This window comes from Oncorhynchus mykiss, chromosome 29 (assembly GCF_057628025.1).
Source record: "Oncorhynchus mykiss isolate SJ-2025 chromosome 29, ASM5762802v1, whole genome shotgun sequence".
NCBI classification, from domain to species: domain Eukaryota; kingdom Metazoa; phylum Chordata; class Actinopteri; order Salmoniformes; family Salmonidae; genus Oncorhynchus; species Oncorhynchus mykiss.
Window position 1 is genome coordinate 31208846 of NC_143050.1, and position 19980 is coordinate 31228825.

Here is a 19980-nt window from a genome sequence, read left to right on the forward strand (position 1 = left end):
GGTTTCCGAAAAAGGTACATATTGCGGCTTTAAAAGCTAGTTTTCCCCTCCCCACTCAGACCACTCCCAGAGTCCTAGAAAAATGATTGCTGAAAAATTGATCTCGCTAAAAAGCCCTTTTTTTGGACCATTTGAATTGAAAACAACCGCAGTAAGGCACTCAATTGTTTCCCAGCAACGATTTCATAGTGAGAAAAAAAACATCCTTTTAACAAATCCCCTCAGTACAAAACTGGGGAAATAGACAAACACAAATGTAAAGAGACTCAGCTAACCAATAGTGGTTTATTATTAGTGAGCAGTGTTATACAATGGATTATCAAAAACATCAATTTGGTGGTACAAATAACATTCACACACAAGCAACACCTAAATAGTACACGAGTCCTTCATTGTTTAACAGGGTCATTGGCAAACTGTGCTCAACATTCAAGTTGAACTAATCAGCAAGTGATTGTCAGTCACCAAAGGCACAATTAAATAGCTTGAAATGTGTTAAAAAGGTCAAGTTGGCCAGTTTAGTTCAGTAAGGGTTCACAAAAAGCTTTGTTCCATTCACTGAACATATGCATGCATTTTATAAACAAGCCTCCTGTTACTGACACACACACACACACACACACACACACACAGCGTCTCTTCTGCATTTAGACAGGTTGACTCCCAATCCTATCCCCTTATACAACGCATTACCTCTGATCCGAGCCCTACGGGCCCTGGTCTAAAGTAGTGCACTGTAAAAGGAATAGGGTGCCAATCAGGACGCAGGCCGTACAACCTCAGGGGACTGTAGCAAAAGGGACTTTCTAAGATCTACAACACAATGAAAGGCTACCGGTGCGTCAATATCAGCTGGGTTAAAGGCACTGCACTGATAAACACACGTAAAAAAAAGAATAATACATTGCATTGATTTGCTTAATGTTGTGCCAGTACATCTATAAAGTTAGCTCTAGAGGTAAGTAAAGGTTAATAATTCATTAGTCAAATCAACTGTGTTACACTGGTCAATTGTCTAGCGGTCTTGGATGTGCCTGTACATAGATAAATGCTATATAGCATTAACAATGTGGTCTGCATTTAACCACCCCTTCATCTAATTGATTGAAGCCAGAAAACAGATGAGAAGAATAAACAGATGCTACCGCTGCTTCTCCTGTGTGTCCCGTCACACTGTGCACGTCGAACTGCGCCCCATACCCGTGACTCGGAAAGGATCCTCTTTCTTCTCGTTTTATCGCAATCTAGGACCTCAGACACCGAGGCTGACGGGAGGCGTACAGAAGGTGTGAGCTCCAAACACCAGAAGGCAGCCATTTCAGAAGAGACTGCCGCATCTTCACCACCGCCCAGCTTGTGTCCCATTAAACTACAGTGATTTATATTAAGAGGGAAGAACACGGGACACAAACAATCAATCTCCACCATCTCCAGGTGGCTAGTCAGACAGACTCAGACAGGAATATGATTATGCATTGACTGTTGAAAATAGTTGGTCCTGTATTTGTTGTGGGTCTGTAAGGCACTGTGTTAGCGCTAGTGCTGGAGGGACAGGCAGCCAGAGAGTCAGTTCCTTGCGCTTCCAGACTGTGGGTTCAGTGACTCTTAGCATGGTCTTCGCTCAGCGGTGGGGTTCCCCTCAGTTTCCTCCAAGGGGTGGGGCTGTAGGCGGGGGGTGGGGGGAGGAGAGGGGGCTCATGTCGCTGTATCCCGGGGGAGGAGGGCGACGTCTTCTCCCCATGTCCAGCAGTTCTTCATCCTGAGGATGAGGAGGACACAGTGACTAGCTGATATGTCATTAGGCTAATCTCAGGCTTAAAAGTCTCAAAAGGAGAGAGAAAATGATAAGACGGCACAGGTCCTAATATGTCCTCTTATTTTACACTGGCACGCACTATCGAGTTAAGAAAAAGCATCAACATTCAACAATGTGTGGCTCAGTTGGTAGAGCAGGGTGCTTGCAACGCCAGGTTGTGGGTTCGATTCCCACGGGGAACTAGTACAAAAAAAGGACACAAACTTCAGACTGTAAACTATAAGTCACTCTGGATAATAGCGTCTGCTAAATGACTCAAAATGTAAAAATGTAAACCCTTCACCGCACCGTGTCCGCAGTCTCCTCCCCCTCGGTGGTGTGTTCGCTGTAGTGATTGGACAGCTCAAAGTCTGAGTAGGCACTCTCCACTGCCTCCTCCTCATAGTCTGTGGGGTAGTCGGACTCCTCTGAGATAGGGAAGGGTCATGGAGAGGGAAGCGTGGCAGGGTGGAAAGAGAGAGATGGAAAGGTGCACAAAGAGAAAGGTGGTGAAGAAGAGAGTGGACAGGGGTGATGAAAGAGGAAGGAGGGGTGTGTCATAGGAACTGTCATAGCTGCATATTAAATCATCATTTAACCAAAACAAATGTATCTGCTAAGTGAGTGTGGCTGCATTCACAGAGCCCAAACAATAGTCAACAACAAGCAAGGAGAAAGACAAGATAGAAAATGAGCTTATCTTCCCCAGGAAGAGCAGGAGGCAGAGTGCCAAACCCATGACAGAGAGGGGAGGGGGGGTGAAAAGCTAGCAGAGCGGCATTAGAAACATAAATATTCAATTGCTCCAGCTGTGATGGTAACAGGAAGGTCAACAGCTATTGGCTCGCAGGCTCTTTCCAGCTTACAATAAAAAAATGCCCTTTTCCAGTTAAAATAACACAGTTACAGCTTTTCCCCTCTCTTGTTCCCAGAGGTCATGTGTCTCGTTGTGATAGGCCTACAACTTATAATGCTTGTTTGACCTCCACAGCACTCTGCTGCTCTATATGCAGATCAGATCATCTGCCAGTCTCACCGTCGACCAGAGCTGGTTTGGCCAGCTCAATGCGGGACACGATCTCTGCCAGGTCAGTGAAGGAGGCGTTGGGACAGGTCACAGGTCCCTGCAGAACACATAGGACAGACAGCACACTGGTATCATACACTAGAGGCCCCATACAGAAATCATTCAGAATAATAGCATTAAAATACACATTTGTACATTATCTAGTCATGACCATCCATTCTGGTCTGGATTTTATTACTGTTCTGGTTAGCGATTGTATCGCCGTCGTGGTTTTGTTTTTCCGACCAACAGTTATTTGATCATCTATTGTCGCCCTGGCTGTCTGCTGAGGACCTCTTCAACCTCCTCCTGATACCTGCTGCTTCCAGCCTGCCCTGGTCTGTCTCTCTCTGTCTGGTACAGTTGCCCCTGCCTCTCTCTCTCTCACCTACATCGCACACTTTTTACTGATCTGCTGTTGGACTACATGATTTGTGACTCTTTGTTTTGTTGCAAATGACATAAGTGATCACTGTGCTATTGCCTGTGTGAGAGATGGTAAAATTCCTAAGCCACCTGTCGTTACGAAAAGAAAACTGGAAGCGGTTCGATATTCAAGGTTTTTTACATTTGTATTTAGCATTGAATGGAATGGAATTAATCCCTGATGTTGAACTAGCCTTTTCTTCCTTCCACAACACATTCCAGGATGTATGCAATAGGCCCCTTAAAAAAATTCAGGATTACGGGCAGAGAGAACCTTTGGTTTACTGATGAACCTGCTCAAATCATAAGGGTATTAAATGCTATGTGGGCTAAAGCAAGAGGGTCTGGTTCGGCAGATGATTGGATGGCTTTTAAACGTCTTTGAAATCTGGGTGTGGCTACGACCCGAAAACTGAAAGCAGACCACTACCTTAAATCTACTTTGGATAATTTAAATAATCCCGCCACATTTTGGCAAGTAGCGAAAGCTTTAAAAAGATACACAGCTTCCCAAACAATTGTTGGTAGACACACAGATTGTATCTGAGAGAACCTCTATTCTGAAAGCCTTAAATCAGAACTTTCTAGATGCAGGCAGTTTATTTGAAAAGGTTAATAGGTCTACATGAGCCAGCCCCCTGTGAATTACTAGTCATGCTCTAGATTGGTTTATAAATTACCTATCAAATCATACACAATGTGTAATGGTGGGTTGTTGTAAATCTGAGTCTACAGAGTTGTGTTCAGGTGCTCCGCAAGGTTCTATTTTGGGCCCACTGTTGTTCATTTTGTATATCAACAACATTGGGGATCATATTGAAATAGCGGATGTACATTTTTATGCAGATAATACTGTTCTTCATTCAAGTGGTAGTAGTTTATCTTCAGCTTTTCAAAATGCCCAAAGAGCACTTAACACAATACAACAGAAACTGTATGATTTGAAGCTGGTTCTGAATTCGGGTAAACAAAATGCATGGTATTTTTATTAACGGCATAAGGCTTCTATTTCTCTGGAGGCCAGGAAGGAGCTGGTACGATGTACATTACTGGTGGCTTTAGATTTAATTTAACCTTTATTTAACCAGGAAATTCAGTTAAGAACAAATTCTTATTTACAATGGCAGCCTACCCCGGGCCAAATCCTAACCAGGACGATGGGACAATTGTGCGCCGCCCTCTGGACTCCCAATCATGGCTTGTTGTGATACAACCTGGAATCGAACCAGGGTCTGTAGTGATGCCTCTAGCACTGAGATGCAGTGACCGCTGCGATGAGATGAGTGCCTTAGACCGCTGCGCCAGTTACAGAGTGCATTCGGAAAGTATTCAGCCCCCTTGACTTTTTCCACATTTTGTTACGTTACAGCCTAATTCTACAATGGATTAAATAAAACAATCCTCAATCTACACACAATACCCCATAATGACAAAGCAAAATCAGAAATACCTTCTTTACATAAGTATTCAGACCCTTTGCTATCAGACTCAAAATTAAGCTCATGTGCATCCTGTTTCCGCAGATCATCCTTGAGATGTTTTTACAACTTGATTGCAGTTTACTTGTGGTAAATTCAGTTGATTGGACATGATTTGGAAGGGCTCACATCTGTCTATATAAGGTCCCAGGGTTGACAGTGCATGTCAGAGCAAAAACCAAGTCATGAGGTTGAAGGAAATGTCCGTAGAGCGCCGAGACAGGATTGTGTCGAGGCACAGATCTGGTGAAGAGTGCCAAAACATTTCTGCAGCATTGAAGGTCCCGAAGAACACAGTGGCCTCCATCTGGAAGAAGTTTGGAACCACCAAGTCTCTTCCTAGAGCTGGCCGTCTGGCCACACTGAGCAATTGGGGGAGAAGGGCCTTGGTCAGAGAGGTGACCAAGAACCCGATGGTCAATCTGACAGAGCTCCAGAGTTCCTCTGTGGAGATGGGAGAACCTTCTAGAAGGACAGCCATCTCTGCAGCACTCCACCAGTCAGGCCTTTATGGTAGAGTGGCGCTTGGAGTTTGCCAAAAGTCCCCTAAAGACTTTCAGACCATGAGAAACAAGATTCTCTGGTCTGATGTAACCAAGATTGATTTATTTGGGCTGAATGCCAAGCATCACATCTGGAGGAAACCTGGCACCATCCCTACGGTGAAGCATGGTGGAGGCAGCATCATGCTGTGGGGATGTTCTTCAGCGGTAGGGACTGGGAGACTAGTCAGGATTGAGGGAAAGATGAACGGAGCAAAGTACAGAGATATCCTTGATAATCTGCTCCAGAGACGTCAGGACCTCAGACTGGGGTGAAGACAGGAGTGGCTTTGGGACAAGTGGGCTTGAACCCAGACTTGAACCCAATCGAACATCTCTGGAAAGACCTGAAAATAGCTGCGCAGTGATGCTCCCCATCCAACCTGACAGAGCTTGAGAAGATCTGCAGAGAAGAATGGGAGAAACTCCTCAAATGCAGGTGTGCCAAGCTTGTATCATCATACCCAAGAAGACTCAAGGCTGTAATCGCTGCCAAAGGTGCTTCAACAAAGTACTGAGTAAAAGGTCTGAATTACATCACATTTTTATAAATAAAAAACAAAAATAAATAAAACAAGTTTTTGCTTTGTCATTATGGGGTATTGTGATGGCATTATGGGGTATTGTGATGTCATTATGGGGTATTGTGATGGCATTATGGAGTATTGTGATGGCATTATGGGGTATTGTGATGTCATTATGGGGTATTGTGATGTTATTATGGGGTATTGTGATGTCATTATGGGGTATTGTGATGGCATTACGGGGTATTGTGATGTCATTGTGGGGTATTGTGATGGCATTATGGGGTATTGTGATGGCATTATGGGGTATTGTGATGTCATTATGGGGTATTGTGATGTCATTATGGGGTATTGTGATGGCATTACGGGGTATTGTGATGTCATTGTGGGGTATTGTGATGGCATTATGGGGTACTGTGATGTCATTATGGGGTATTGTGATGTCATTATGGGGTATTGTGATGTCATTATGGGGTATTGTGATGGCATTACGGGGTATTGTGATGGCATTACGGGGTATTGTGCGTAGATTGATGACGAAACAAAAACTATTTAATCAATTTTAGAATAAGGCTGTAATGTAACAAAAGGCCCTGTATATATATGCAGGCCTCAACCACAACCCTGAGAGCACTTGACTCAGCATAGCATGAGGCCCTCAGGTTCATTACCAATGAAAAACGTCTAAACACATCACTGTGATCTCTACAGCGCCGTTGGCTGGTCGTCATCGACCTCGCGTGGGATAAACACTGGTTTATAAGGCCACATTGGGTAAAATGACACTATCTATACCTGTTCTTCTTTAATCAGGTCAGCAAATAAATATCAATTACGGTCCCGTTCTCATTTGCTTTTAACAGTACCAAGAATTAGAACAGTTTTAGTTACTGAGCTCCGTGGTCCTGGAATTCTCTCCTGAACATTTAAACATGTGATGATCTAGTCACTCCCTGACCCTCCCTCCCTCACGTTGTTGTTGCTGTGCGTGTTGTGAAACTCTTCCTGATGACGGTCCTTCAGCATCTTCTCCACCACTCCACTGCGACTCCACACGTCAAACACCGTCTTGCCGTGCTGGTAGCCCACCTCCTACACACACACACACACACACACACAAGGCTGAATGTAATGTAGCTAATGGGGGGGTGGGGGGTCTCAGGCAATCCTTGAAAACCTTCTCACACTTTTGACTGAAGATGGAGGAGGCAAGAGAGACAAATAGTGAAGTGTGAAGAGGTGAGGTCTAGAGTAAGAGGGGGTCATGGGAAAACGAGAGGAAGCAAGAGAGAATAACAGACTGACTGCCCAGGTCAAAGACACAGAGAGAATAACAGACTGACTGCCCAGGTCAAAGACACAGAGAGAATAACAGACTGACTGCCCAGGTCAAAGAGAGAGAGACAATAACAGACTGACTGCCCAGGTCAGAGAGAGAGAGAGAATAACAGACTGACTGCACAGGTCAAAGAGAGAGAGAGAGAGAATAACAGACTGGCTGCCCAGGTCAAAGACACAGAGAGAATAACAGACTGGCTGCCCAGGTCAAAGACACAGAGAGAATAACAGACTGGCTGCCCAGGTCAAAGACACAGAGAGAATAACAGACTGACTGCCCAGGTCAAAGACACAGAGACAATAACAGACTGGCTGCCCAGGTCAAAGAGAGAGAGAGAGAATAACAGACTGACTGCCCAGGTCAAAGAGAGAGAGAGAGAGAATAACAGACTGACTGCCCAGGTCAAAGACACAGAGAGAATAACAGACTGGCTGCCCAGGTCAAAGAGAGAGAGAGAATAACAGACTGACTGCCCAGGTCAAAGACACAGAGAGAATAACAGACTGACTGCCCAGGTCAAAGACACAGAGAGAATAACAGACCGGCTGCCCAGGTCAAAGACACAGAGAGAATAACAGACTGACTGCCCAGGTCAAAGACACAGAGAGAATAACAGACTGGCTGCCCAGGTCAAAGACACAGAGAGAATAACAGACTGGCTGCCCAGGTCAAAGACACAGAGAGAATAACAGACTGGCTGCCCAGGTCAAAGACACAGAGAGAATAACAGACTGACTGCCCAGGTCAAAGACACAGAGACAATAACAGACTGGCTGCCCAGGTCAAAGAGAGAGAGAGAGAATAACAGACTGACTGCCCAGGTCAAAGAGAGAGAGAGAGAGAATAACAGACTGACTGCCCAGGTCAAAGACACAGAGAGAATAACAGACTGGCTGCCCAGGTCAAAGAGAGAGAGAGAATAACAGACTGACTGCCCAGGTCAAAGACACAGAGAGAATAACAGACTGACTGCCCAGGTCAAAGACACAGAGAGAATAACAGACCGGCTGCCCAGGTCAAAGACACAGAGAGAATAACAGACTGACTGCCCAGGTCAAAGACACAGAGAGAATAACAGACTGACTGCCCAGGTCAAAGACACAGAGAGAATAACAGACTGACTATCCAGGTCAAAGACACAGAGAGAATAACAGACTGGCTGCCCAGGTCAAAGACACAGAGAGAATAACAGACTGACTGCCCAGGTCAAAGACACAGAGAGAATAACAGACTGACTGCCCAGGTCAAAGACACAGAGAGAACAACAGACTGGCTGCCCAGGTCAAAGACAGAGAGAGAATAACAGACTGGCTGCCCAGGTCAAAGACACAGAGAGAGAATTACAGACTGGCTGCCCAAGTCAAAGAGAGAGAGAGAGAATAACAGACTGACTGCCCAGGTCAAAGACACAGAGAGAATAACAGACTGGCTGCCCAGGTCAAAGACACAGAGAGAATAACAGACTGACTGCCCAGGTCAAAGACACAGAGAGAATAACAGACTGACTGCCCAGGTCAAAGACACAGAGAGAATAACAGACTGACTGCCCAGGTCAAAGACACAGAGAGAATAACAGACTGACTGCCCAGGTCAAAGAGAGAATAACAGACTGGCTGCCCAGGTCAAAGACACAGAGAGAATAACAGACTGGCTGCCCAGGTCAAAGACACAGAGAGAATAACAGACGGACTGCCCAGGTCAAAGACACAGAGAGAGAATTACAGACTGGCTGCCCAGGTCAAAGAGAGAGAGAGAGAATAACAGACTGGCTGCCCAGGTCAAAGACACAGAGAGAATAACAGACTGACTGCCCAGGTCAAAGACACAGAGAGAATAACAGACTGACTGCCCAGGTCAAAGACACAGAGAGAATAACAGACTGACTGCCCAGGTCAAAGAGAGAGAGAGAGAATAACAGACTGGCTGCCCAGGTCAAAGACACAGAGAGAATAACAGACTGACTGCCCAGGTGAAAGACACAGAGAGAATAACAGACTGACTGCCCAGGTCAAAGACACAGAGAGAATAACAGACTGACTGCCCAGGTCAAAGAGAGAGAGAGAATAACAGACTGACTGCCCAGGTCAAAGACACAGAGAGAATAACAGACTGACTGCCCAGGTCAAAGACACAGAGAGAATAACAGACTGACTGCCCAGGTCAAAGAGAGAGAGAGAGAATAACAGACTGACTGCCCAGGTCAAAGACACAGAGAGAATAACATACTGACTGCCCAGGTCAAAGACACAGAGAGAATAACAGACTGACTGCCCAGGTCAAAGACACAGAGAGAGAATAACAGACTGGCTGCCCAGGTCAAAGATACAGAGAGAGAATAACAGACTGGCTGCCCAGGTCAAAGAGAGAGAGAGAATAACAGACTGACTGCCCAGGTCAAAGACACAGAGAGAATAACAGACTGACTGCCCAGGTCAAAGACACAGAGAGAGAATTAGACTGGCTGCCCAGGTCAAAGAGAGAGAGAGAGAATAACAGACTGGCTGCCCAGGTCAAAGACAGAGAGAGAATAACAGACTGACTGCCCAGGTCAAAGAGAGAGAGAGAGAATAACAGACTGACTGCCCAGGTCAAAGACACAGAGAGAGAATAACAGACTGGCTGCCCAGGTCAAAGACACAGAGAGAATAACAGACTGGCTGCCCAGGTCAAAGACACAGAGAGAGAATAACAGACTGGCTGCCCAGGTCAAAGACACAGAGAGAGAATAACAGACTGACTGCCCAGGTCAAAGACACAGAGAGAATAACAGACTGACTGCCCAGGTCAAAGACACAGAGAGAGAATAACAGACTGGCTGCCCAGGTCAAAGAGAGGGAGAAAAACAGACTGGCTGCCCAGGTCAAAGAGAGAGAGAGAGAATAACAGACTGACTGCCCAGGTCAAAGAGAGAGAGAATAACAGACTGACTGCCCAGGTCAAAGACACAGAAATAATAAGAGAGAGAGAGAGAGAGGGAATAAAAGACTGACTGCCCAGGTAAAAGAGAGAGAGAGAGAGAGAGAGAATAACAGACTGGCTGCCCAGGTCAAAGAAAGAGAGAGGGAGACTCACAGCGATCTCGTCAAACTTGCCAAACTCCAGTGTACGGTAACGGTCTATGGGAGGCCTGATGTACTCGCAGTAGTCACTGCTCTTCACCGACTCCAGCTGACGCACACAGCACACGTATGCCAGCCGCGTCTGAATCTCTGCCATGTTCAACACCTACAGGGGTCAAGGGTCAAATGCCACAACACTTAGCACAGCAGGGTGACAACTGTGCACATACCTCCAGTGCCTAGTGTGTCCAAAGTGGCACCCTAATCCTTATATAGTGCACACATTTTGACCAGAGCAAAATTAGAGCACTAAATAGGGAAGAGGGTACCATTTTGGAGACACAAAGTAACTCCACACATTCACAGTTCGTGAAAAACTGCAGAAATATTCTCAGTGAACGACAACACATTTTCACTCCGATATGAAACCAATACCATTTCATAACAATAAATTGCAAAGTCGGACATGACATGAATGCCATATCATCACACCAAAGCTTTCGGTTAACACCTGAGGCTGTAGTCCTATACAGTGCTGTGAGAGAGGCTCACCTTGACTTTCTCTGCCAGTGGGTTGAGGCGTTTCCATAGCAGCCACCAGCCGGAGAGCGAATCGCCGTAGTTGGTGAGGTTGGTCTCGTCCTGGCTGCCCACGTCTATGGCGATCACCACCTTGGCACCCATGGAGCGAGCCACGTCCGCTGGGAGAGGGGCGGAGACGCGGGTTTAGGGCTTAAGGTGACAATGAACATCGAGGAGTTTCACTTTTTACACACTTGAACATGTACATCGGACAAATAGAAGCACCCACCAAATAATAATTGTTAGTGGTACATCGCTGAGCAGGAGAGAAGCCTATCCCCACCTTGTCTTATCTTGCCACTGCAGTGTGTGTGTGTGTGTGTGTTGCTGACCTGGTAGGTTGTTGATGTAGCCTCCGTCCATCAGTAGGTGTCCGTCTTTAGGGTCACATAGAGGGGGCAGGTAGCCAGAGAGAGACATGCTGGCACGCACATACCTCCACAGAGAGCCTGAGACAGGTACAATTAAACACATGGAGGCACACATAAGAGGAACAGCTGCCTTCTTCACAATTCAATCAGTTAAAACAGAGAAGGAAAGAGGGTTAGAGAGAGAGAGGTAGAGAGCGAGGTAGAGAGCGAGAGAGAGGTAGAGAGAGAGGGGTAGAGAGCGAGAGAGGTAGAGAGCGAGAGAGAGGTAGAGAGCGAGAGAGAGGTAGAGAGCGAGAGAGAGGTAGAGAGCGAGAGAGAGGTAGAGAGCGAGAGAGAGGTAGAGAGCGAGAGAGAGGTAGAGAGCGAGAGAGAGGTAGAGAGCGAGAGAGAGATTGAAAGAGATTGAGAGAGTGGTAGAGAGAGAGAGTGGTAAAGAGAGGGAGAGAGCAGTAGAGAGAGAGCGAGAGAGAGCAGTCGAGAGCGAGAGAGAGCAGTAGAGAGAGCGAGAGAGAGCGGTAGAGAGCGGTAGAGAGCGAGAGGTATAGAGCGCGGTAGAGAGCAAAAGAGAGGTAGAAAGCGAGAGAGAGGTAGAGAGCGAGAGAGAGGTAGAGAGCAAGAGAGAGGTAGAGAGCGAGAGAGAGGTAGAGAGCGAGAGAGAGGTAGAGAGCGAGAGAGAGATTGAAAGAGATTGAGAGAGTGGTAGAGAGAGGGAGAGAGCGGTAGAGAGAGAGCGAGAGAGAGCAGTCGAGAGCGAGAGAGAGCAGTAGAGAGAGAGCGAGAGAGAGCGGTAGAGAGCGAGAGAGAGAGCGAGAGAGAGAGCGAGAGGTAGTGAGCGGTAGAGAGAGAGAGAGGTAGAGAGCGAGAGGTATAGAGTGCGGTAGAGAGAGCGGTAGAGAGAGGAAGATAGCGAGAGAGAGAGGTAGATAGCGAGAGAGAGAGGAAGATAGCGAGAGAGAGGAAGATAGCGAGAGAGGAGGTGGAGAGCGAGAGAGGGATTGAAAGAGATTAAGAGAGTGGTAGAGAGAGAGAGTGGTAGAGAGAAGGAGAGAGCAGTAGAGAGAGAGCGAGAGAGAGCAGTCGAGAGCGAGAGAGAGCAGTAGAGAGAGAGCGAGAGAGAGCGAGAGAGCGAGCGAGAGAGAGAGAGCGAGCGAGAGAGCGAGAGAGAGAGCGAGAGAGAGAGCGAGAGAGAGAGCGAGAGAGAGCGAGAGAGAGAGCGAGAGAGAGAGCGAGAGGTAGTGAGCGGTAGAGAGAGAGAGGTAGAGAGCGAGAGGTATAGAGCGCGGTAGAGAGCGAGAGAGAGGTAGAGAGAGAGAGCGATAGCGAGAGATGTAGAGAGCAGTCGAGAGCGAGAGAGAGCAGTAGAGAGAGAGCGAGAGAGAGGTAGAGAGCGAGAGAGAGGTAGAGAGCGAGAGAGAGGTAGAGAGCGAGAGAGAGGTAGAGAGCGAGAGAGAGGTAGAGAGCGAGAGAGAGGTAGAGAGCGAGAGAGAGGTAGAGAGCGAGAGAGATTGAAAGAGATTGAGAGAGTGGTAGAGAGAGAGTGGTAGAGAGAGTGGTAGAGAGAGTGGTAGAGAGAGGGAGAGAGCAGTAGAGAGAGAGCGAGAGAGAGCAGTCGAGAGCGAGAGAGAGCAGTAGAGACAGAGCGAGAGAGAAGGCGAGAGAGAGAGCGAGAGAGAGAGCGAGAGAGAGAGCGAGAGAGAGAGCGAGAGGTAGTGAGCGGTAGAGAGAGAGAGGTAGAGAGCGAGAGGTATAGAGTGCGGTAGAGAGAGCGGTAGAGAGAGGAAGATAGCGAGAGAGAGAGGTAGATAGCGAGAGAGAGAGGAAGATAGCGAGAGAGAGAGGAAGATAGCGAGAGAGAGAGGAAGATAGCGAGAGAGAGAGGAAGATAGCGAGAGAGAGAGGAAGATAGCGAGAGAAAGAGGAAGATAGCGAGAGAGAGAGGTAGAGAGCGAGAGAGAGAGGTAGAGAGCGAGAGAGAGAGAGGTAGAGGTAGAGAGCGAGGTAGAGTAGAGAGCGAGAGAGAGAGGTAGAGTAGAGAGCGAGAGAGGTAGAGAGCGAGAGAGCGAGAGCGGTAGAGAGAGAGAGAGGTAGAGAGAGAGAGAGCGGTAGAGAGAGAGGTAGAGTAGAGAGCGAGAGAGGTAGAGAGCGAGAGCGGTAGAGAGAGAGAGAGGTAGAGAGAGAGAGAGCGGTAGAGAGAGAGCGGTAGAGAGAGAGACTTGAGGACGAACCGTCTGTGTGCACTCTCATGGTGGAGGCAGTGATGTCAGTGGTGATGTTGAAATAGGGGATCCACAGGTCCTGAACAAACAACAGCACCACTTGTCATTAAATGGTTATGTCAATATTGCACCTGTAAAAGAAGGTTCAGGGCGGAGGCTTAATTCCCTTCAATTATATTTATTGCCAACGCGTTTCAAAGCAGGCTCCTTTTCTTATTAGTATAATAAGTTCAATCTTTCAGGCCGTGTACGACAGGCAATTTAAAAAAATGTATTTAATCTACTCTTTGTTTACACAGGTGATCCCATTATGATGAAAAATGCCTTTTTTACAAGAGAGACGCAAGACCGACTAACTCCGACTGCGCCGTTCCTCGCCTCTATCCGTCCCTCGCCTCTATCCGTCCCTCGCCTCACCTCTATCCGTTCCTCACCTCACCTCTATCCGTTCCTCACCTCACCTCTATCCGTTCCTCACCTCACCTCTATCCGTTCCTCACCTCTATCTGCTTGCCCTTGAACACTGTGTAAATGCTGGAGTTGAAGGCAGCGCCAGAGAACATTGAAGTGATGGGGTAGGTCAGGTCCAACACCTTCTTGAACACCAACGTCATTCCCTGCAACACACCACCAAGAAGAACCCCCAACAAATCCATGAGAACACGTTTACTTTCACCTTCATTTGACCAAGTCAAATGAGAGGTAGAGAGGTCAAAATCATGTTTCTTCAAGGTTGACCGGCCTGGACAACATTTAAACACTTTCTTTATTTATTTACCTTTATTTAACCAGGCAAGTCAGTTAAGAACAAATTCTTATTTTCAATGACGGCCTAGGAACAGTGCCTGTTCAGAGGCAGAACGACAGATTGGTACCTTGTCAGCTCGGGGATTTGAACTTGCAACCTTCCAGTTACTAGCCCAACGCTCTAACCACTAGGCTACCCTCCCTGAAGATCAAGTTAATATTCCTCGATTTGGTCTTTTCTGGATTCCTCGCATCCTCTCTCCTTGCCTCCTTCTCAAGGCATTTTGGACAAAAAAGATACAATGTCCTTCCCCTTGGACTCTTGTTCCTCCTAATGCATTTTGAGAAGGAGAGAATAACAGACTGACTGCCCAGGTTAGGTGGGGCGGCAGGTAGCCTAGCGGTTAAGAGCGTTTGGCCAGTAACCAAAAAGGTTTCTGGTTCGAATCCCGGAGACGAAAAAAAATAAAAAATCAGGCACAACCCGAAAAAAGTCAGAGCGACTACTAAATGACTAAATTGTCAGCGTGAAACGACAGAGGACGCGAGGAATCGGGGAAAGATGCGTTGCGAAAGACACTAGCCGTGGAGAATTCCTCTCACCATAGCCCACTCTCGTGCCCTCATCCTCATGCGGCAGTGACTGCGGTCCTCTGCGTACAGCGCCCCCATCAGGGAGCCGATGGAAACACCTCCCACCAGGTCCACAGGGATCCCTGCCTCACTCAGAGCATGCATGATACCCACCTGAGAACAGCCCCTGAGAGAGGAACGGGAGAGAGAGGATGAGAGGAAGAGGAGCGAGAGACATTGGAAATATGCTCACGACTCCACACACACACACACACATGCTCCCTCATTAAAACGTATCGGAATGTAGATTGAGGTAATGTCTTGGCTTCCATCGTCATGTTTGTGGTTCTGATGGCTAACCCGTCTCTGCAGTGTTCCCTGTATTTGGCAGGTGTACTAACAGATTGCATTGCAGGTTGTTGGAAATGGTTTCACACAACATAACGTGTACTGTTAGGGATTGTAAATGCCAAGTAGCCAACTTGTTTAACACTACCACATACAGTATGTCAACGCCCTATCCTACACACTTCCCAGTAGTTGGTATTCAGGCTTACCTTATGCAGGTATGTAAACGGGCTTTGCAGGCGTGGTTCCCTTGCGCGCGCTGAATACATTTAATTCAACCACTGAATACATTTAATTCAACCACTGAATACATTTAATTCAACCACTGAAAATCCTCCCACTCGTGCCCAGGCTCAGTCGTAACCGGCCGCGACCGGGAGGTCCGTGGGGCGACGCACAATTGGCCTAGCGTCGTCCGGATTAGGGAGGGCTTGGTCGGTAGGGATGTCCTTGTCTCATTGCGCACCAGCGACTCCTGTGGCGGGCCGGGCGGAGTGCGCACTAACCAAGGTTGCCAGGTGCACAGTGTTTCCTCCTTAACATTGGTGCGGCTGGCTTCCGGGTTGGATGCGCGCTGTGTTAAGAAGCAGTGCGGCTAGGTTGGGTTGTGTATCGGAGGACGCATGACTTTCAACCTTCGTCTCTCCCGAGCCCGTACGGGAGTTGTAGCGATGAGACAAGATACTAGCTACTACAACAATTGGATACCACGAAATTGGGGAGAAAACGGGGTAAAAATAAAAAATATAAACATTTAAATTAAAAAAAATCCTCCCACTCGCTGGACAACACATTTGCTCGTGGAGATTGCATGCAATAGGGCTTTCAGTGCATTTATGTTAAGCTGTCCCTTTAAATACGGTGTGCTGTAATATGGGTTTGTTGACAGACTCACTAGAAGACATTGAGAGAACGGGTTCAGATTATAGGGATCAATCAAAGAACGCCATCTAAATGTATGTATATTGGTCTCCATTTCAGCACCAACTGGTAGATTTAAAAACACTCTGATCTTGGAGATTATTTAGGCACATTTAAAGGTTAGGAACGTATCGAGTTAAGAGCCTTTACGCACAAAATATATTGAGGAATAAAAAATACAGTGGTTTGCTTCAACCTGAAAGTTGCCATATTCTAGATCAATGCATGAAATATTGGAAGGTAGAAAAAAAGGAAAAAGAAAAGTTTACAATATGAGTTGAACAATAGTCCTATAAATGTACCATAATCATGGAACTGTACGACAACGGTCCAGTCATCATGAACCGTGCGCCAGGCTCCAGCTTTAAACTGCTAACGTGGGGTCTGAGTGCCATAACGATTCAAAACAGGCTACATGTCCCAAATCATCGCACAACATTAGCCTAATGTGATCCACTAACGCTAGAGACCCTCAGGAACAACTACACTGATGTGACAGAGGACAGAAAGGTACATTGGAATGGAATGACGCAAGATGTAAGGTACAAACTGAAGGAAACCCTAAAGTGACAGTTCTAAATGCATGTCACGGAACGGTGGCTCCCGATGTCGTGGCTAATATTTCACATGCTCGAAACGGTCAAATAAAACAGATGTTATCTCGGCAAATTATAAGGGCATACAATAAAATATCTGAATAACGGCACAGCTATATATAGCCTATTTCACTGTGGAAAAGGACTGTCAGTTTGCTGGTATGGTTCCGCCTTCAGGGATCATAAGGGGAAATGATCTGCCACGCGTGTGTTTACAATCTCCAAACAGATGACTAATTTACCCAGCTCTTATAAAATGTCTAAATTACAGTTGCATTGAGACTCTAAAAAAAATCGTGAAAAATAAAGCAGATGCTTTTTCCACTTGGAACCGGTAGGGTGGCTGAAACTTTATTCATGGTTTCCTCGTGTGAAAAGAGGGTGGAATTATTAGGGGATTAAGTCAAGGTCAGAATATGGCGTATCTGTGGACACACCTTCATTTATACCATCTCCACCCCAGAGGAATAGTGGGTGAATAGCATGCTATTCTCATACTAAAGTTCAAGGTTAGAATAAGAGTAGAGAGAAAGGGGCATGAAAAAGGAAATGACCTTTCATTTAACGCGTGCTTCATGCGAGTCCCGAATTCCCCAAGGGGAACAAGACAAATATTAGTACAAAGCATTTAACAGGCACGAGATAAGAGCGAGAGAGAGACAAGAGGAACCAACCTTGAAACATCTCCTGAACACAACACAAAAACAGGACAAACGGAAGGAGAAGAGAGAGAAAGACAGGAGAAGAAGAGAAAAGGAAATGAGCAAGATGTTACATTTGGCAGAAAAGTGGAAGCAGTCTGCTTTGAGTGTTTCATGCATTAGGAAAGACAACACTCCCCCCCTACACGGCTCCATAGAAATGACTATAAATGGGGCCTAGTGACATCAGTGACCTAGAGATAGAGATCAGGGGTCATTGGGGCGTACCTGGCCCCTCCTCCCCCCAGTATGAGGGCGATGGCGTTCCCGGTCAGGACCCTGGCCAGTCGGGAGAAGTCAGAGTGGCGGTCAGCCGGCTTCTGGAACACACGCTGATACATCTCAATCTGGAGAGGAGAGCAATACACAGCAGATATTAAAACACTATTTATTCAAATGGTGGGACACTGGAAATAACTGTGGGGTTGTGAGGCAATTCCTTCCTTAGTTATGAGTTAAGGGGCGTGAACATTTATAAAACAAAATAATACAAAAAAAATACACAAAAAAAATAAAAATCGGGAAGCTTAAGGTTAAGAATAATTATTTTTTAGTTGTGTTACGTCGATGCAGAAAGTAAACAGCATTTTCGAAAAAACTAAGAGCGTTGAAGCGCGATGCTCATCTTCGCCGCTGTTTTGGCGCCCTGGCCACCACTCCGTGAACAGCACGGCGCGAGCCAATACACATGCGCAGATACGGCAACAAATCAGTCTCCAAAAATACTGAATCTTAGGAGTCAATTCTTAGAGGAAACAAATCTTGACACTCAATGGGAGTCGATACCGGGAGTCGACGTGCAAGGAGTCGAGGAATCAATTATTTTGGAGTCGACTCTTCACCACTATGACATCATCGTTAACAGTTGGAAAAATGGCAGAGGAAGGCAAGCGACAGCAGCGAAGGCCTATATGGCAATATTGAAATGAGAAGGTTAAATGAGAAGGAAATGGAAACTTTGAGAGGTGGAATTGAGGTACAGTAATGACAGTACAGGTGCAATGCTTAACCTTCTGAAAAAGACCCAAACTGTAGCTGGCAGCAGCCTTGTGAATTCCCGTGGAATTCTATTCATCTTCTTATTGTTTTAACGGAAAACCGATTAAAAACGGCAGTTTAAACATTAAAGAAAAAAATGTTATATTTGTCACATCCTTATCATGGGTGGCGTGTGCAGTTTGGGAAGATCAGGTGTGTGTGTGTGTGTGTGCACCAGTTTGGGAAGATCAGGTGTGTGTGTGTGTACCAGTTTTGGAAGATCAGGTGTGTGTGTGTGTGTGTACCAGTTTTGGAAGATCAGGTGTGTGTGTGTGTACCAGTTTTGGAAGATCAGGTGTGTGTGTGTGTACCCGTTTTGGAAGATCAGGTGTGTGTATGTGTACCAGTTTTGGAAGATCAGGTGTGTGTGTGTGTACCAGTTTTGGAAGATCAGGTGTGTGTGTGTGTGTACCAGTTTTGGAAGATCAGGTGTGTGTGTGTGTGTGTACCAGTTTGGGAAGATCAGGTGTGTGTGTGTGTGTACCAGTTTGGGAAGATCAGGTGTGTGTGTGTGTGTGTGTGTACCAGTTTGGGAAGATCAGGTGAGTGTGTGTGAACCAGTTTGGGAAGATCAGGTGTGTGTGTGTGTACCCGTTTTGGAAGATCAGGTGTGTGTGTGTGTGTATACCAGTTTTGGAAGATCAGGTGTGTGTGTGTACCAGTTTTGGAAGATCAGGTGTGTGTGTGTACCAGTTTTGGAAGATCAGGTGTGTGTGTGTGTGTGTGTACCAGTTTGGGCAGGCTTCTCTTGGAGAAGACCCTGCGTGGGCAGGAGAGGTGCAGGTGTCTGGAGATCCAGCTCCTCATGTTGAGCCACTCCACAGTGCCCTGGGGCGGGGGGCCGTCCTCCCTGTGTAACAACACCAGTTGCTTCTGGGCCCTCACCGCACTGCCCTCCAGCATCCGCTCCAACTACAGGGTCAAAGGCCAGGGGTCAACTAGAGGTTGGCCAAGGAGAAGTAGGACATAGTTTGTCCAGAATTAAACAGGCATGTACTGCATACTGAGAGGAGAGGAGTTTCTTACACAATAGTATCAAGCCACTTGAGTCTGTGACTGGTTGGTATTCCTCTCTTTATCTTAGAAAATGGATATCATATCAGGGATAAGAGGTCAGCGAGGTCGACCCTGCCACCAAGAGCCAGGCATGACTAAAGAACCCAAGGATCTGCACTGACCCTAATCCCACATCAAACACAGTGGCCTGCTAACACGCTAAGCTAGCTAACCTCTCCCTAAACATCATGCTAACACGCTAAGCTAGCTAACCTCTCCCTAAACATCATGCTAACACGCTAAGCTGGCTAACCTCTCCCCAAGCGCCATGGAAATACACTAAGCTAGCTAACCTCTCCCTAAGCATCATGCTAACACGCTAAGCTAGCTAACCTCTCCAAAACCTAATGCTAGTTTTGCAACAAACATGGGAGGTCCCGGTCTGTTTTGTCCGTCCCTCCGTCAGTCAAACAGAACGGTGAGCAACCTACCAGAATTTGTCCAATAGAAACTCTTGTTTTGATTGCAACTGTTTGCACTAAGGATTACACCCCAGGAGAGGGGCCTATTTCCTCTGCTTCTGAAGCATTTGCTGCCACTGAAAATATTCAAAGGCTAGGCAAAATGTTGTACGTGTGGTCACGCACGCAAACGTATTGCTA

The 19980-nt window shown here is 46.7% G+C and overlaps 1 protein-coding gene across 4 annotated transcripts in view; it reads right to left on the bottom strand.

The window, feature by feature from the left end:
- Positions 1-271: 271 nt before the first annotated feature.
- LOC110509336 (patatin-like phospholipase domain-containing protein 7) overlaps positions 272-19980 on the bottom strand; it is a 45452-nt gene continuing 25743 nt past the window's right edge. For all 4 annotated transcript variants that reach the window (XM_036967283.2, XM_036967282.2, XM_090227025.1 and 1 more), the window contains 12 exons: positions 19052-19234; positions 17513-17631; positions 14749-14905; positions 13899-14015; positions 13408-13477; positions 11144-11260; positions 10782-10930; positions 10243-10395; positions 6804-6923; positions 2832-2919; positions 2105-2223; positions 272-1759 (listed from right to left, as the gene is read on the bottom strand). In XM_036967283.2, coding sequence (XP_036823178.1) covers positions 1640-1759; positions 2105-2223; positions 2832-2919; positions 6804-6923; positions 10243-10395; positions 10782-10930; positions 11144-11260; positions 13408-13477; positions 13899-14015; positions 14749-14905; positions 17513-17631; positions 19052-19234 — 1512 coding nt within the window. In that variant the 3' untranslated portion in view covers positions 272-1639. The remainder of the gene's footprint in view (positions 1760-2104; positions 2224-2831; positions 2920-6803; positions 6924-10242; positions 10396-10781; positions 10931-11143; positions 11261-13407; positions 13478-13898; positions 14016-14748; positions 14906-17512; positions 17632-19051; positions 19235-19980) is intronic.